The sequence below is a fragment of the Peromyscus maniculatus genome, chromosome 12, assembly GCF_049852395.1.
Source record: "Peromyscus maniculatus bairdii isolate BWxNUB_F1_BW_parent chromosome 12, HU_Pman_BW_mat_3.1, whole genome shotgun sequence".
NCBI classification, from domain to species: domain Eukaryota; kingdom Metazoa; phylum Chordata; class Mammalia; order Rodentia; family Cricetidae; genus Peromyscus; species Peromyscus maniculatus.
The window spans coordinates 83323085-83340352 of NC_134863.1; the positions used below are offsets into that span (position 1 = coordinate 83323085).

Genomic DNA, 17268 nt, shown 5'->3' on the forward strand with positions numbered 1-17268 from the left:
CCACCTGCCTCTGCCTCCTGAGTGCTGGGATTAAAGGCGTGTGCCGCCGCCACCGCCTGGCTATTTTATGCCTTTTTAAGTGCATGGTCCACAGTTTCAGATCGTTGCGTCCTGGAGAAGATCGTGCTGTCCGACTGTGTTATGTCAGAAGGAACCAAAGCGAGGTGCAGAGGAACCCTGGGGGGGAATATAGGTCTTTCTTGGTTTCTAGTCATGAAACTAGGCTGTAATCAGCCCTTTTTCTCAAACTTACATTTTATTCTTGTTTTATTATTTATTTATTTATTTATTTATTTATTTATTTATTTATTTATTTATTTATTTATTTATTTTGGGACTAGGGATCCAACCCAGGGCTTCTGCATACTGAGCAGAACTACTTAGGGACATTACGCCTACGGCTCTTGGTAGTTTGTTTTAAGGTCAGTCTGCTGCGTCTGTGGATGCAATGAGGTCAAGAATGTTGTAATTATATCCTAATTGTACTTTCAGGAATTCTTTCAGGATTATATAGCTCCTGAGTGAAATGAATAGGGAAGCTTACTTTCCTGTTTAATCATTGTTTTCCTTTCCATGGAGCTGACTGAAAATGATGTTGAAACCCTGACTAATTTCCCTACCAGCTCATCTGCTTCTCTGAGTTTGTTCTGTATTTGTAGACTGTTTGTCATGAACTGTGTGTGTGTGTTAGGCTTGTGACCAACCAATCTGGGCTTCCAGTTTCCTGAAAATAAACCTCCACTGTGTAGGTGGAGTTCCTCTGTGTCTCCGGGGCTGCAGTCCATTTGTATTTGGCATATTTAGAGAAAATACTCTATTAGTTATCTTATCTTTGTGACTCTAAAGTTTTATACCCAATTTACCTTTTATCATAACAAAGGAAAACCTTATCTATGACTGTCTAGTCTTCAGCTTCATCAAAGACCCCAGAAAGTTAAATGTTACCTAACGACAGGGACATCTGACTGTCAGGACAGTCACCCTAGGTTCTTCTGTAACATTGGGGCATCCAACTTTGGCCTATAGGCCTAGTGTATCTGACAGACATTTCTGAGAAGAAGGGAATTTTGAAGGACTGTCCTACCTTGTCTTGGCAAAGTTTGGCTGTAGCTAGAGTTTTCCTGCCTTGCCCACAGGACAAATCTCTGTCACCCGCCAGTCCCACAGCCACTCAGACCCAACCAAGTAAACACAGAGACTTATATTGCTTACCCACCATATGGCCATGGCAGGCTTCTTGCTAACTGTTCTTATAGCTTAAATTAATCCATTTCCATAAATCTATACCTTGCCACGTGGCTCGTGGCTTACCGGCATCTTCACATGCTGCTTGTCATGGGGGCAGCTGGCAGTGACTCCCTCCGCCTTCCTGTTCTTTCTTTTCTCCTCTCTGTTAGTCCCGCCTATACTTCCTGCCTAGCCACTGGCCAATCAGTATTTTATTTATTGACCAATCAGAGTAATTTGACATATAGACCATCCCACAGCATTTGGCCATTGCTTTTTTGTGTCCCGCTGGTCCAGTTTAGACAGTATACTGTCAGCAATTGAGGCAATGGCAGTTTTTTTTTGCCCACATGGCTAGCTTTTGCCATAAAGAAAACAAATTCTGCCAGGCAGTGGTGGCACACGCCTTTAATCCCAGCACTGGGGAGGCAGAGCCAGGAGAATCTCTGTGAGTTCAAGGCCAGCCTGGTCTGCAGAGCAAGATTCAGGACAGGCACCAAAATTATACAGAGAAACCCTGTCTCTAAAAACCAAGAAAAAAAAGAAAGAGAGAGAGAGAGAGAGAGAGAGAGAGAGAGAGAGAGAGAGAGAGAGAGACAGAAAGAAAGAAAGAAAGAAAGAAAGAAAGAAAGAAAGAAAGAAAGAAAGAAAGAAAGAAAGAAAGAAAGAAAGAAAGAAAGAAAGAAAGAAAGAAAGAAAGAAAGAAAAACTCCATATGGAGTTTCTTCGATGCCCATCAGCTTCTCTGAAGTAGACTGATGCTGCCAGGAGCAGATGTATCTCACTGTCATGAAAAACCCTAGGTTATTAAACATATTGAATGCCATATTCTGTAGGTCTTTGAAGTGTTTGAAGAGCATCTATCAATCTAAGTATATCTGTGTTTGACCTTGAAAACATACCTAACATGACTATAAGTTTGACTGTTATAGATGACTATTTATCTGTATTTCTTAATTATATATTACATTTTAAAATGAACTGCACAAATGTAATACCCTAAACAAGAGTAGAAACATACATACAGTATAATAAAATTAACTCTAAATTTGTGTCAATAAACCAAAATCTATATCAATTAAAATATTTTTAGATTAATGGTTGTTTTTTGGATTAAAGTAGATTCAGTAGTCTACCTTTTATCTCATCATGTCTATATTGTATCCCCCTTTTTTCCTTTAGAAAGAGATTTTGTTAATTTAATGCTTTTGTTTAGTCTTTTTTTTTTTTACTAAGACCAATAACAATTTGTAACCAACACTCCTTAAATGATAAGAAACATCCATATTCCATCTTTTGGGAATATGGGCATTGCTCTCTAGACTACTTCCTGTTGCTTGGGGGTGTTGGAATCTTTGGAGGAACCTTGAGAAAAATCAGGATAATTGTTCTGTCTTGGCTGGAGTATTCTGTGAGGCTGGATCATCTCAGCCAGCAGCCTAGAAGCTGTTTTGGATGCTGGATCACCTGGGCCATCCATTTTTATTGGTGTCTGTCCCCCTTGTTCTGAAAATACACAAACTTTTAAAGATAACATACGTATCTGTTTTAATACAAATATAGACTGTGTATTGTACACAAGTCAGCCAAAGATGATTTTTTTTTGTTTTATGTTTGAGCAGCTAAAGTACACATCATGTGTCTTGTAGTTCTTCTAGCTATATTTCTTTATATCTGTAGTCAGGATTTTTAGGGGGTCTTCCTCCATCAAACCTGATCATCTTTAACTTTGAACAAATCCATAGCCTTTCATTTTCTTCCCCAACGTAACATATCTTTTGACTTTCATTTTGAAGTCAAGACATTTTAAAAATATATAGATTAGTTTAACCAAGCAGCTTTTATAATCCAGTGTCTCTTAGCAGCCAGAAAGTTCAGAGACAACACAATAACACACAGGATCCAGACTCTCTGTATTTCCCATCTATACATGGCTTTTTTTCTTTTATATAACTTTACTCCCTTTTTAAAGACTTTATTATTTTTAAAACTGTGTATTTCTTTTTTATGACTGTCTATACCTTTTTTCTTTTCTCTCCCAAGCTTTGTACATTTTTAAACACAGCATAATTCATTTAGAGATTTTTTTTTTCTGCCTGTATCTGTCTTTACTGCATATCTGTAATCTTTTCTGTCTGCATGAGCAAAACCCCAAGCCTTCTGTGCAGCGAGTTGGCGGAGCTCCTGCTGGCAGCTCAGGTCGGAAGGCAGCAGCTGGGAGAACTATGCCTCTGTAGTGTGAGAGACTGCTGGAACCCGCCATGCGGCTTAGCTCCTGGCATGCTAGCAGCTGCCAGGATATGTGTCTCTGTACTGCAGCTGTCATGAGAGACGCAAGACTAGGAAACCACGTTTGGCTCCATTTTTGTGTGTTTAGAACCTTTTTTAAGCTTTCTCAGGTCTTATGTGGATGTAGGTACTGGATATTTGGGCGCCATTTGTAGGCGGGGTTTTTCCCACAGTGGCTAGAGAGGTGTCTCCGCAGCCTCGCACTAATAGCCACTCAGAGACTTAATATAAATTATAAATTCTTGGCCAATAGCTCAGGCTTGTTACTAGCTAACTCTTACATTTAAGTTAACCCATATTTCTTATCTTTGCTTTGCCATGAGGCCTGGTACCTTTTCTCTGTACAGCACGCCCATCTTGCTTCTTTCTATGCCTCCTGGCAACTCCTCTGACTCTGCCCTTCTTCCCAGCATTCTCTGTTTGGCTCTCCCCCAAGCTTATCCTGCCCAGCTGTTGGCCAAGCAGCTTCCTTATTAGACTAAACGGAATATATTCACACGGTGCAAAGGAACATTCTACACCACTCTGACCTGCTCTGGGAGTATTTCTAAGGCCTCCTCACTGAGAAGAAGTCTATTCCACAGCAGCATTCTTACAGGGGCTGGAAACAGCAGCACAGTGGATGGCCCTTCCCACCTGGGCCGGGATGCCAGCATGTGTGAGGGATGAGGACAGGGGATAAGGACTAGGAAAAGAGGCTAGCTCTTCATGAATAACCCTGAGTTAGTGTGGGGGAAAGTCTCTAAGACGGGACGTGCAGGCAGGGTATTGCCTCATCCTGCTGCATGGGAGGTAGGAAGATAGCCTGAGAGTTAACTCTGTGGCTAGGGCTTCCTTTTTAATACCCAAATACTTCATTTTTTCAGCCAGGTTTCACAGGTCATGATGTCAGACACATGGGCGGGTGGGCATTGAGGCATGTTACTGGCAGAGAGTGGCGATGGCTAGGTAAGCACGGTGGCACATGCTTAGCATTGTGGTGGTATTCTATTTGTACTGAAATGTGACTTTGATTGTATGTTAATAAATAAAGTTGCCCGGGGGTCAGAGCTATTAGAGCCATAGACAGAGTGTGGTGGTGGTGGCGCATGCCTTTAATCCCATAGATCTCTGTGTGTTCAGGGATACAGCCAGGATTGGAGACATATGCCTTTAAGACCTAGGGGGCTGTACATTCAGACAGTGACGAGGCAGTCACGTGTTTGGGTTTACAACCAATGAGAGGGCAGAAAAAAATACTATGAAAAGACGTACACACAAGAAATAGCTCTCTTTCGGGAAGCTGGGACACCGCAAGAGGAAGGGTGAGATTTTAGCTCTGAGCTCTGACCTCTTGGCTTTCTCTTAAAAAAAAAAAAACTGTAAGCCAGGCGGTGGTGGTGGTGGTGGTGACCCACGCCTTTAATCCCAGCACTCGGGAGGCAGAGCCAGGCAGATCTCTGTGAGTTTGAGGCCAGCCTGGTCTACAGAGTGAGTTCCAGGAAAGGTGCAGAGCCACACAGAGAAACCCTGTCTCAAAAAAACAAACAAACAAACAACAACAACAAAATAACTGTAAAGCTGGCTCTTAGCCCACAACTCCTCTGTTGCTGTGAGACATGGGGTCTCTTCCTTTTTAAATTGTAACATATACACAGAATAGAAGTCTCCGTTCTAACTTTCTTTCCTTGAGAGTGCTGCTCTGTCACTCAGGCTGTTTTCAAAGCCTTGGGAAACTGAGGCCAGAGAACTGCTTTGTGTTTGAGACCAGCTCCACACTACACAGCAAGACCCTGTTTCCAAAATCCCAGCTGGCAAGAGGTTGAAGTACAGAACCTTTCCGTTTTAAAATCGCTGTGACATAATATAAAAGTTAACACTTCAATCCTTCTGAGACAGAGTGTCCTGCTGTGTCGTACAGGCTGTCGTCTTCAGAGCCTCAAGCTTCTGGCTCCAGCAGCCCTCCCACATCAGCCCACAGAGTAGCCGAGGCAGGAGGCAGGCACAGCCTGAACCCACCCTCACCCTTTCACGTATACAGTTTGATGATGTTAAGTATCTTCAGGATGCCTGTCCTTTGTCCAGCTTGTCGGCCGTGGGGATGTCACGGTGCCATGTTGGAGTGACCCTTACCCTGACTCACTGTGCCTGGGTCATGTCTTCATTCACCATACAGGCCTCTGTTACTGTTGAGTTGGAGCCTCTGGCTCTCCCCGCACGGTCTAGAAAGCTCCATCCCCCCCCCATCTCTCTCTCTCTCTCTCTCTCTCTCTCTCTCTCTCTCTCTCTCTCTCTCTCTCTCTCTCTCTCTCCCAATCTGGCCCTCTCAGAGAGTTTCCAACAAAGGAAAGGTACCAAAAAGCCCAGTTCTGAATTCTTGATGACTATTGGAACTTCTTCCCCTGATGATGCCAGCTGCCAAGTCCCCACCTAAGTGCTCGGCTTTTGACCATACCTGGGCACACACCCAGCTTGTGGCGGACACGTCATCACCCCTCGGGCCTACAGTCTTTAAAATCTCCTTCCTTAGTTCAAGCACAGGACTTCTCTGGCCTCGTTCTCTGAGACAGGTGAACCCCCCTGAGAGTTGCTTTGCTCCGTACACCTACCTGTTCAGTTTGACTTGATCTGGCTTACGGTGGAAAAACCTATTAATTACCTCGTCACAAGAAGTGTGAGCACAGTACCAAAGACATTTTATCATTATTTTTTTTTTTACAGGGTGCTATTACATTGCTGTCAGCTGTTTGATTTTTGAGACAGGGTTTCTTTTTGTAGCTCAGGCTGTCCTGGAACTTGCTTTGTAGACCAGACTAGCCTCAACTCTCAGAGATCCTCCTGCCTTTGCCTTCCGAGTGCTGGGATTAAAGGCGTGTGCCAGCACCATCCGGCTTTGTAGTCAGCTTTTTACGGAGCCTAATTTGTCAGGTGATTGTTGTCTGGACGGTGTATGTGTAGGCAAACATGATATACACAGAGCTTGGTACTGTCGTATGGTCTCAGGCATCCACGGGGGTCTCAGATTCTTGTAGATAAGGGGGACCTATGAGAAGAGGTACATCAGTCAAGATAGGGAAGGCTGGCAACAAAACAGGCCCCCAAATCCTAGTGGTTCCTCAGTGGCTTCTTCTTTCAGCTGGTGATGTGTAGGGGCCTAAGCTGGGAGTGGCTTCCTCAAGCCATGGATCAGGGCCCTAAAGGCAGGAGTGAGTGCCTCAAGATCTTCAAGTTGTGTAGATGGAACCGTCTCATTAAATAAGAAACACAAAGCCAATGCAGAGATGATAGCCCAAGAGGTCAGAGCGATAGCTAAGAGCTAAAAACCTTACCCTTCACTGCTGCTGCTGTCCTCTTCAGCAAAAGCTACTTCCTGTGTGTCTTTTTTATAGACTTTCTATTCTGCCTTCTCATCGGTTGTAAACCCAACCACATGACCTCCTCGTCACTGCCCATCTATATAGACCTCCAGGTCTTCTATGGTTGGTATTGAGACTAAAGGCATGTGTCTCCATGCTGGCTGTATTCTTGACCACACAGAGATCTACCTAGCTCTGCCTCCCAAGTGCTGGGATTAAAGGCGTGCACCACCACCGCCCAGCTTCTGCTATGGCTTGCTGTTAGCTCTGACCCCCAGGCAACTTTATTTATTAGCATACAAATAAAATCACATTTCAGTACAAATAAAATATCACCATAAAGTTGGCTTTTGGAGCCCATACCAGAAAGGACTCAAACAGTTCTGTTGACCTTATTGGTTTTCATGTATCACATGGCTGTCCTGTTCTGTGCACATGCTCATGAATCCCAGTTGCCCACATTGGTGCGGAGCCCCTGGGTGAAATCAGACAACAGCAGTCCTTGGAACGCACTGAACACACCTGAGACGTGGTGTGGCCTTGACCAGAGGAACCATGTTGTCAGGAACAGGGAGACAGTGAGGACAGCTCCTGCCCTGAGGAGTCACAGCTGTCCAGTCGGCCGCTAGTCCCAGAGAACATCTAAGTGCGCGTCTTTAGGACTGGCCAGCAGTTGATCTGCCAAGCAGGGTGACAGCCACCTGGCTTTTCCGCCTGTTCTTCTGTGTGTTTGAAAAGTCCCACATAAAATGTGCTGTTTCCTGCTCCATGCCCACATCTGTTTGCTCTCTCCTTTGTCCGTCTGTGGTTCCCGGCCTATGTCACAGCTTGTGACTGAAGTGGCCACCTCAGTTCTTTTCTGTTTTTACATAGACACATAGTTTATTTTGCTGGAATCCTCTTCCTTTTACAGTTTCAGACCCTTCTTAAGTCATGCATTAAGATACTTTTCCCCCCTGGAGATAGGATCTCATGTATCCCAGGCTGGTCTTGAACTGGCCTTGAACTCTGTGTAGTCCAGGGTTATCTTGATCTCCTGTCCTATCTCCTGAGTATGTTACCATGCCTGGTTTACACATTGCTGGGGATTGAACCCAGGACCCCGTGCATGCTAGGCAAACACTCTACCAGCTGGGCCCTAGCTCCAGCCCTTTAAGATCCTTCTTGATAGTCTACAGAGTGAGTTCCAGGACAGCCAAGGCTAGACAGTGAAACCCTATCTCGAAAAACAAAGACAAAACAAACAAAGAAAAAAAAAAGATATGTCTCGATAATCTCCAGTTTATCTAACTTTTCTTAAAGATGCAGTTGTATTAAATTTGAGAGTTCATGTAGATTACAGACTTGTGCTGAAAAATATTTTCCTTCTCTTCTTCCCTTCACCTCCCACCTAACCCGGGCTGTTTTAGAGGTAGAAGCAGTCTCTGTTTATAAGTAGAAACTGTCATGGCTCCCAGGGCACATGGCCCAGGGCCAGCGTCCTGACCCGGGGCTGGGGCATGGCTGGTGCAGCAAGGGTCCCAGGCCACCTGCTTGGTGTCTGCCGGGATGCTGAGGACTGCAGAGAGGATGAGATGGTCCTTGCCCAGAGTTGTGGGCAGGAAGTGCCCTGTCTGGGGACCCTGCTGCCTCCCTGGGAGGGGGCCTGAGCCGAGTCACACGTGGGGAAGAGTGAGCAAGGTGGATGGGGGGTGTTCAGGTGAGGCGCTGCCAAGTGGAGGCAGGAAGCAAGGACTGCTCCGTGTCGTGACCAGATGTGGAGCAGGCCGTTAGGAAGTGAGGGAACAGGATGCTGAGGTGGGTCTGTTGGTGAAGGCTTGCAGTGCGAACCTGAGGGCCTAGGGTCAGTCTCCGAAACCCATGTAAAGAAGCGGGTGCAGCAGTACACACATGTAAACCCGGTGCCAGGGAGGTGGACATGGGCGACCCCAGGGGCAGGCTGGCCAGCCGGCCCGGTGAGTTCGCAAGCTCCGGGTTCAGTGAGAGCTCCATCTCAGGAAGTGAGGCGGAGGGCTGGCAGCCCGAGTTTGACATCCCTGGAACCCACGTGGTGGAAGAAGAGACCTACTTCCCACAAGTTGTCTTGTGACTGCCACACCCTCACTGTAGGACGTGCCCTCTCCACACACTAAATAAGTCATTTTCTAAAGGTAGAAAATGATTGCGGAAAACACCCAGTGTTGACCTTTGACCTCCACACATGCGCAAATACATACACACATGAAGAAAAAGAAAGTGGAAATGAGGTAGGCCGAGCAGACCCCAGCCATGCTCTGGAGGCCTTTGAGGGGCTCTCAGGAAACCTGGAGTTCACCCCGTGTGCTCTCAATACAGATATGTGTGTGCACATCACCTGAGGTGTGGGTTGATAGACCGCAGCGTCAGATGGAATTGAAATCTCCCAGCCATGGCACCCTGCCTCTGCTCCTCGATGCTAGGAAAAGCAGGTTTCCTTGTTCGCTTTCAGTATGCAGGGCCTTGCACACATCAAGCAAATACCCTAGCTGTGAGCTGTATCCCCGGCTCTGGAAGCTACTGTATGAGAAACCCTTGTCCTGGGTTCTGTGTCCACTTGCTTGGGGACACTGTTGTGCCCATCTCAGTGGGGTTGCAATGTGTTCTTCCTGTGGGATTCAGATGTTCTCAGCACAATCCCTAATTGGTAGAGATGCCAGAAGTTCCGCCCCCCCCCCCCCCCCCCCCCGCCCCATGTATGAGCTCCACCCAAAACTGCATGGTTAGGTCGCTGAGCTGCAGAGTGATGGACCCCTTCTCCCTAAGCAAACAGCCAGGGCTCCCATGCACATAGCAGACTCTCGTAGGGAGACAGAGTTGTCTGTGCTGGTTACAGCCCAGTGTCCTCCTTCGTTTCTGTGGGGCTGCTGGCCTCCTGGGATGGAGGTGCATCCAGCCCTTGTCTGTCTCACCAAGCTTGGTGTCTGCCTCCCTATCAGCACTGGCCTGGCCTGTGAGTCTCCGTGGCGCCTCCACACACAGTCCGTACGTCTGTCTCTCAGCCCATGCTGTGTTCCGGCCTCCCCAGAGCTGCCTCCCTCTGGAGATGGCACAGCTGTCCTCTCACCTCTCTTTCTGGTCTCGCAGGCCCTGCAGAGCAACCTCAAGTACTCCCTGCTGCCGCGAAGACTCCTCATCAGCAAGAGGCTGGCGCAGTGTCTGCATCCCGCCCTGCCCAGTGGTGTGCACCTCAAAGCCCTCGAGACCTACGAGATCATCTTTAAGATTGTGGGGACCAAATGGCTGGCCAAGGACTTGTTCTTGTACAGGTACAGCCGCTTCCCGCTGCAGGACTGACTGTCATCCCCAGGGCAAGAGTGCTCCAGCTCACAGGCGGAAAAGGACAAGCAAGGGCTGGGGTGTCACTCAGCGGGTAGGGCGCCTGCCTCCGGCACTGACAGGCCAGGTGTCATGGTGCACGCTCCTAATTCCAGCACTTGGGAGGTGAGGGCAGGAAGAGCAGTCCAAGGTCACTCTTAGCTACATGCAATCCCACCTCAAAAAAAATTTTTAAAGGAAAATGACAAGCAAAATGTGCATAGGGGAGAAAAACCACACAGTATCTGGTCATGCAGCCATGACCAGGAGACGGGTCACCTTCAGAACGACCTGCATCCAGGCTCCATGGTATGTGTACGGAACGGAATGTGCATATAGCTTGGTGGCCTGCTTTTGACTTCACGGTGTCATGTGACCATCTCGTGTCACACATGCATCTGTCACCAGTTAAATGGCTCTGCTTGCTCCTTACAGTTCCCTTCTGGGCCTAGGGTGGAGCTCGGCCTTTGCCTGGGCAAGGCCCTGGGTTTCGTCCCCGTCCCCAGCGACTGAAAGGAAAGGAAAGCAAACCCCGACCCTCCCGTCCGCAGCTGCCCCCTGGGATCTGTGACAAGGTGTCCGACTGCGCTCACCTGCCCTTCTTCTCTTCCTCAAAGCTGCGGCCTGTTTCCCCTGCTGGCCTACGCCGCCATGTCCGTGCGGCCCGTGCTGCTCGGCCTGTACGAGAAGTACTTCCTCCCGCTGCAGAAGCTGCTCCTGCCCAGTCTCCAGGCCTTCCTCGTGGGCCTGCTGCCCGGCCTGGAAGAGGGCTCCGAGATCTATGACAGGTCGGTGGGCCGCATGTCTGGGGTGCTGGCTTTACCTGTGCCGGGTCTGGGATCTCCCACTGCAGAACAACACGCACACACACACACACACACACACACACACACGCACACGCACATGCGCACGCGCACACGATGGGGCTGGAAGGTACAGAGAAGGCAGGATTGGCTCACAGTTCTCTGCTCACCACTTAGCAGAGTCCGCACGCTCCCAAGAAGCTCTTTACTAGAGGGGACGTCAAAGGCTGGAGAGAAGATATTAGACCCTGACCTTGAGAAGAGTCCTGGTTGTCAAGGGAGGTTCTCGTGCAGGGCACCCATTATATCCTGTCCGTTAGGGAGTTGTCCTCGTTGTCACAGTCTGTGGAGGGAAGACACACACAGATGCACATGCCCGCTTCCTCTGGTGGAGGACGCATCCCCTGATGGGCACCTCCATTCACAGGTGGGGGAGGGGAGATGAGCAGGGTTCTCAGTGCCGCCGCCACAGGGAGCAACAGACTGGGAGTAGAATCCACGTGGTTCAGATTCCAGAACTGCCCTTTCAGTTTCTAAATAATAAGGCAAAGCCAGGTTCTTCAACAGGCAGGACTTAGATAATCAGTAGTGTGCAGAGCAGGGTCCCCTCCCCTCTTCTTCTTTTTTCTTATTTTTTTGACACCAAGGTTTTGCTACATTATGTAGCCCCAACTGGTATCTAACTGCAATCCTCCTGCCTCAGTTCCCTACCTCCCAAGTGCTAGGATCATAGGCACGTGCTGCCCAGAGCGGAATCTCTTCACGGCTTTCAGCAGGACCTGAAGAAGTGCTTAAAGCTCTTAAGTTTCTCACAGGGTTCTGGTGACGCTCCGAAGCCGGAGAAAGTTTGTGGCGTGTAAAACATTGCATGTGCACAAAGCCCTCTCTAAATTCCCTTCCAAGCGTCATAAAGAATTGCTGTCCACGTTGACCGTGCTGAGATGGTGCAATGGTTAGCTCCTGCGATAGGCCCCTGTTCCGGCCCGTCTGTGGTGGCTGCTGACTGAGCCTGTGCACACCCCACGTGCTGGCACCGGGCTCCTCTTGCCATGCTGTTCCCAGGCCTCAGCCACATCACCCTGGCATGCACTGGGGCGGTGCCTGGGGCCCCTTGTAGACTCAGGAAGTGAATCCCAGCCATACTTGGGGTGTTCCCGTGAGCTCCAGAAAACCTGGAACGGAGTAGCGTGGAGCATGGTAGCCCGTGACGGTGGCCCAGGCTGCAGTTCGTTGGCATCTCGACTTGGATCGGAGGAGCCTAACTGGAGGGTTAGTGTGGACTGCTTGAGGCTTTCACAGCTCAGGCCTGATTTCCCCAGCGGAGAGCCCGCCATGATGGTCACACCTCTGGAGGAAGAATCTGTCTCCTTGCACCCATGGTGGCCAGCACACAGGGTGAGGCCTGGGAGGGTGTGGACTCAGTAGTCATGGTGACACTGGAGGTAGCAGGGTGGACATTACCTGACATCTTGCAAGTTCTGGTGCGTTCATGTTCTGACAACAGGTGTGTGTGTGTGTGTGTGTGTGTGTGTGTGTGTGTGTGTGTGTGTGTTAGTATGTGCATATTTGAGTTTTTACAGTCTCTTTTTTTTTTTTTCTTGGAGCTGAGGATTGAACCCAGGGCCTTGTGCTTGCTAGGCAAGCGCTCTACCACTGAGCTAAATCCCCAACCCAGTTTTTACATTCTCTAACAGGTGGACACATTACTTAATTCCCCAAAGGTTTTTCAAATCTGTGTTACTCACACTAGCAACATGTTGAAAGTTGGAGTTTTGTTTGCTCTTTTGGTGGAGGAATGAGACTTTGTTTGAACAGTTGATAGTGTTGTTTAATATTGGCATTCCCCCCCCCCCAACGTTGTGATTTCTTGACATTGAACCAAGAGCTGGGTAGCTGTGTGGATCACTGAGTAGATTTAGCTGTCACTGGAAACGAAGACTGTCCGCCACGCCCAGATGTGGTGACCAGCTTCCAAGGCAGACGCTGGTCAAGGTTGATGTGATGCCTGAGTGTTTACAGGCACAGTGAGCGAGCTGGCAGTAGAAGATGTTTTCGGCTGTTTCTGTTTTAATCTGAGAAAGAGCTGGACTCCTGAGCCCTTAGGAAGAGAGCGAAATACCCCAGCACATAATTCTCATGCCTAGACAGGAAGAGGAGGGACCAGGGTCACAGTGTCAGTGTTGGGAGGCGTTGGGAAGGGCTGGGCTAGACCCAGCTGTGCGGATGAAGTAACGCACTGCTTTCACGCAGGTGGAAACTTCCCGTTTGCAGTTCTCAGTGCATGCAAACAAACGGGACTCTTGGCCCGTGTGTGACAGTGTCACCGTTCTGGCTCCTGACCTCTGGAGGCTGGCATATTACCTATTCCAGAGCCCTTTGAAGGTACCAAAGCCACACGCCTGTGCTTTGCTGCACTAAGAAAATGAGATTACCTCACCAGATTCCATTCTAGGAGAAGGGGGAGGGGTTGCCTTGATGGCTGTGAGAAAGTGAAAGCTAGAGGCAGGCATAGTAACCTACAATGGGATCCCAGCCCCCGAGGGGCCGAGGCAGAGCCAGCCAGGATACATAGCATCTCCCAGATCAGCTTCCACCCTGCCTCAGAAATCCACAGGGAAGGAAAAAAGAAAGAAAAGAAAAAGAGACACAGCTTAACTAGAAATGACCGGTTAAGTCAGTGGCTCTTGGGTACATACACTTAATCCCATTGTTCAGGAGGCAGAGGCAGGAGGATCACCCTGAGTTTGAAGGTAGCCCCAACTACATAGTGAGACCCTGTGTCAACAACAACGCAGTCAGGCTCTTCATCTGCAGAGTGATACTGCTGTGCTCGGCAGGACCTGGAACTTTCTGGTGGGAGGTTGGGGGAGGGTTGGCTGCTGGTGGGTAGCTGGCAGAGGCCTACAGGGCCACAGGCAACCTGGGTTCGTAAGCTCTCCTGGGACAGAGCGCCAGCCCCAAGTCTGCAGTGTTAGGTTAAGACACTCTGATTTATCTGTTTTGGCTTTTGAGAGTGGGTTTTGCTATGTTTCCCCGACAGGTCTTAAATCCCAAGGCTCCTGGGAGCTGCTCCCTGGCCTCTATGTCCCATAACTGGGACCGCAGGGTGGTGAGAAATGCTGATGTGAATACCTGACGATATTCGTGCACATTTATTTGTGTTGCCTGTTCAAAGGATCACACCGAGCTGTGTGGTCCAGCGACACCAAGCCTCCGGTCTGTCAGAGCCGGGGTTGTGTGGTGCCAGGGCTGTGGTACCATCCCTAGGCAGGCTACCCACTTACTTCACACTCTGTAAAGGTCGCTGTCACCTGATGGCGCTTGTGTCTGCAGGAGGGACGGGGTAGCAGCAGCCGGGGAGAATGGAGATACCGTGGGCTGGAGCGGTTATGGTGCTGATGATCACTGTCAGTGGGCTTTGAAGAAAAGTTTAGGGTTCTGTATTATAAACTGCACACTGATTTTTAGATCCTAACCACAGAGGCAATTTGCGTCATTCTGTCATGATAGAAAGTTTCCTAGTGTTTCACCCTAGTTGTTTTGCGTTTCCAGAGTATAGTTGTGTCAGAGTTATTCTTTGTGACCTTTTTTATTTGTGTTTTTTTTGTTTTTGTTGTTGTTGTTTTAATGTGCATTGATATTTTGCCTGCATAGATGTCTGTGTGAGGGTGTCCTGTCCCCTAGAACTGGAGTTACAGACAGTTGTGAGCCACCATGTGGTTGCTGGGGACTGAACCCGGGTCCTCTAGAATAGCAGTCAGTGCTCTTAACCACTGAGCCATCTCTTTAGCTTTTGTTTTGGTTTGGGGTGTGTGTTTGTTTGTTTGTTTGTTTGTTTGTTTGAGACAAGGTTTCTCTGGGAAACAGCCCTGGCTATCCTGGAACTCACTCTGTAGACCAGGCTGGCCTCGAACTCACAGAGATCTGCCTGCCTCTGCCTCCCAAAGCTGCCAACCAGGCCTGGCCTTTCTTTTGTAATGAGAACAATGTGACGAGATATACAGTTGCATTTCTTCGGTACAGAGAGCCAGCCAGTGTCCCGAGCATTGGATCAGTAGGAGAGTCTCCTGGCTTTGACAGTGGAGCCTTCCTTGCGGGAGCTGTGCAAGCGGCTGGCAGCTCATCCTGTGGCTTATCCTCGAGGGTGGCCTGTTCAGAACAAAAGAGCGTGTGCATGGATGTTCTAGTGCTCACAGTGGGTTCTAGGTCGAGGGCAGGGAGTTCCTGAAGTGATTCCTTGGTAAGGAGTCTCTTCCTCACGTAGGAGCATCTTGTCGGCGCGGCCCGGCGGCTGCCCAGCAGGGCACAGTTCTTCTGAGCTGTCCTTCCACCCAGTGTGACGGCCCAGAACTGAGCAGAGCCACGCCCCGTGTGTTTGCTCAGCTTGTAATAGAGGACCAATCAATACCTCAGCCCCAAACCCTCCCTGGCTTGACTTCCACCTCCTCGGCCCTGTTCTCCTAAGACCCAGTGCGTCATTTCCTGCAGATAGTTTGTGAGGCAGTAAGGTTCAGGCGCATTGAAAACTTCCATTGACTTTTGATTCTGTGGCAGTTTCATGAATGTATACAATGAATGTTGTCCTTCTCGCGCCCCTGACCCTCTCCGGGCCCCAAAGCCCGTCCTCTCCCCAGCAAGGCTCCCACGTTCATGTCTTTGCTGTGTGTGACCCACTGAGTGTGAACAGGGCTTCCTGAAGAAGGAATGGCTACCTCACTGCAGGAAGTGACCCCCTAGTCCCTAGCCTCGCCAGCCCCTCCCCTCTCTTGAACTGTTGAGGGACCCAGTCTTTGCTGGTCTTGTGCGAGTGACCACAGGTTTGGTGAGTTTGTGAGCTCGTCAGCCATGTCGTGTCCAGCAGACACTGCGTCCCAGCGCTGGTGCCCGGCAGACACTGTGTCCCAGCACTGGTGTCCGGCAGACACTGCGTCCCGGCACTGGTGTCCAGCAGACACTGCGTCCCGGCACTGGTGCCCGGCAGACACTGCGTCCCGGCACTGGTGTCTGGCAGACACTGTGTCCCAGCACTCTCCCGGGCCCTGGCTCCTGGTCCTTCCACCCCTGAGCCTCAGGGGAGGAGGGTGATCCAGGTGCTCTGTTTTGAGCACGGCACTCTACAGGCCTCTAGTCTCTACCAGGTGTGAGTCTCTGTAGTATTCGCCCAGACTCATGTTTAAGAACAAACTCTGTTTTAATATATAACCGTGGTATATGTTTGCAGGAAGTATTTTTCCCTTTCCTTTTGTTCATTTGCTTTTGAAATCGAAAAGCAGGCTGAAGGTGATCAGTGTGTAGTGCTCCTCATCTGGCACTGGGGACCGTGAGGGACCCGGGGCACCAGGGCTACTGTCCAGCGGCGTAGCCCGTGTACCCACCGCTGCCCTGCGCTGTTTTTACACACACACACTCCCAGTCCACTTTTGCACCATCTTCCCGAGGCAGCAGAGACTCTTGGCTCTCTCTCCTGGCTGAGTGTGGGTTTCTGCTGAGGTCAGTCCTGTCCCAGGTCCCGCAGTCGGGATTTGAACACAGAAGGGCTGAGCTGAGGAACGCTGTGAGCTGCTCTTTACACTGAGCGGCTCCTGGCCTTCTCTCCTCCCCACGCTCTGCAGGTAGGAAACATAAGAAATAGAGTCCTTGCAGGTGATGAGTCAACCCGGGGGTGAACCCCCTCTGCCGGGTCACTGGCAGCCCGTCACCAGCCCACACGCGGTTTTCAGAGCCAGCACCACAGAACAGAGCCTCGCTTTAGCACCCATGGAAAACGGGCCCTGATCCACTGATGGTGACGCTCGTCATGGGCTGCTGACTCTGCGTCAGGGGAAGATGAAGTGAAGAGGTGTGGCAAGCCTGGTGACTGACACTCGAGATTCCCAGCACCCGGGAGGCTGAGGTGGGAGGCCAGCTGGGATACCAGAGCCTCCCTGTCTAAAAATAAAGGGGGCTGGCAGATGGCCGGCAGTTAGGGTGACTGCTACCAAGCCTGGTGTCCGGAGTCCGATACCCCGGACCCGCATGGTGGGAGAAGAGGTCAGCTTTTCCAGCTTGTCCTCCAAACTGTCCATGCCTGTTGCTCAAGCATGCAAGCACACAAGCACATGCACACACAGGGATACACACTACACACACAAAACACACACGAATGCATTAATTACATGTGTGCGGCTGGAGGGATGGCTCAGCAGTTAAGGGCACTTGCTGCCTTAAAAGGCCTGGAGTTTGGTTCCCACTTTCTATGTTGGGTGGCTTACAGCCTCCTTTAACTCCACCTCCAGAGCATC

General features: G+C 49.6%; 1 protein-coding gene across 8 annotated transcripts in view; it reads left to right on the top strand.

Moving 5' to 3' along the window:
• The window catches only part of Dop1b (DOP1 leucine zipper like protein B), a 119296-nt gene that overhangs the window by 16750 nt on the left and 85278 nt on the right, over positions 1-17268 (top strand). For all 8 annotated transcript variants that reach the window (XR_013043883.1, XR_013043884.1, XR_013043885.1 and 5 more), the window contains 2 exons: positions 9954-10135; positions 10802-10972. Coding sequence is in view for 3 of the 8 variants with exons in the window: in XM_042259573.2 (XP_042115507.1) it covers positions 9954-10135; positions 10802-10972 (353 nt within the window). In the remaining 5 variants the exon portion in view is untranslated. The remainder of the gene's footprint in view (positions 1-9953; positions 10136-10801; positions 10973-17268) is intronic.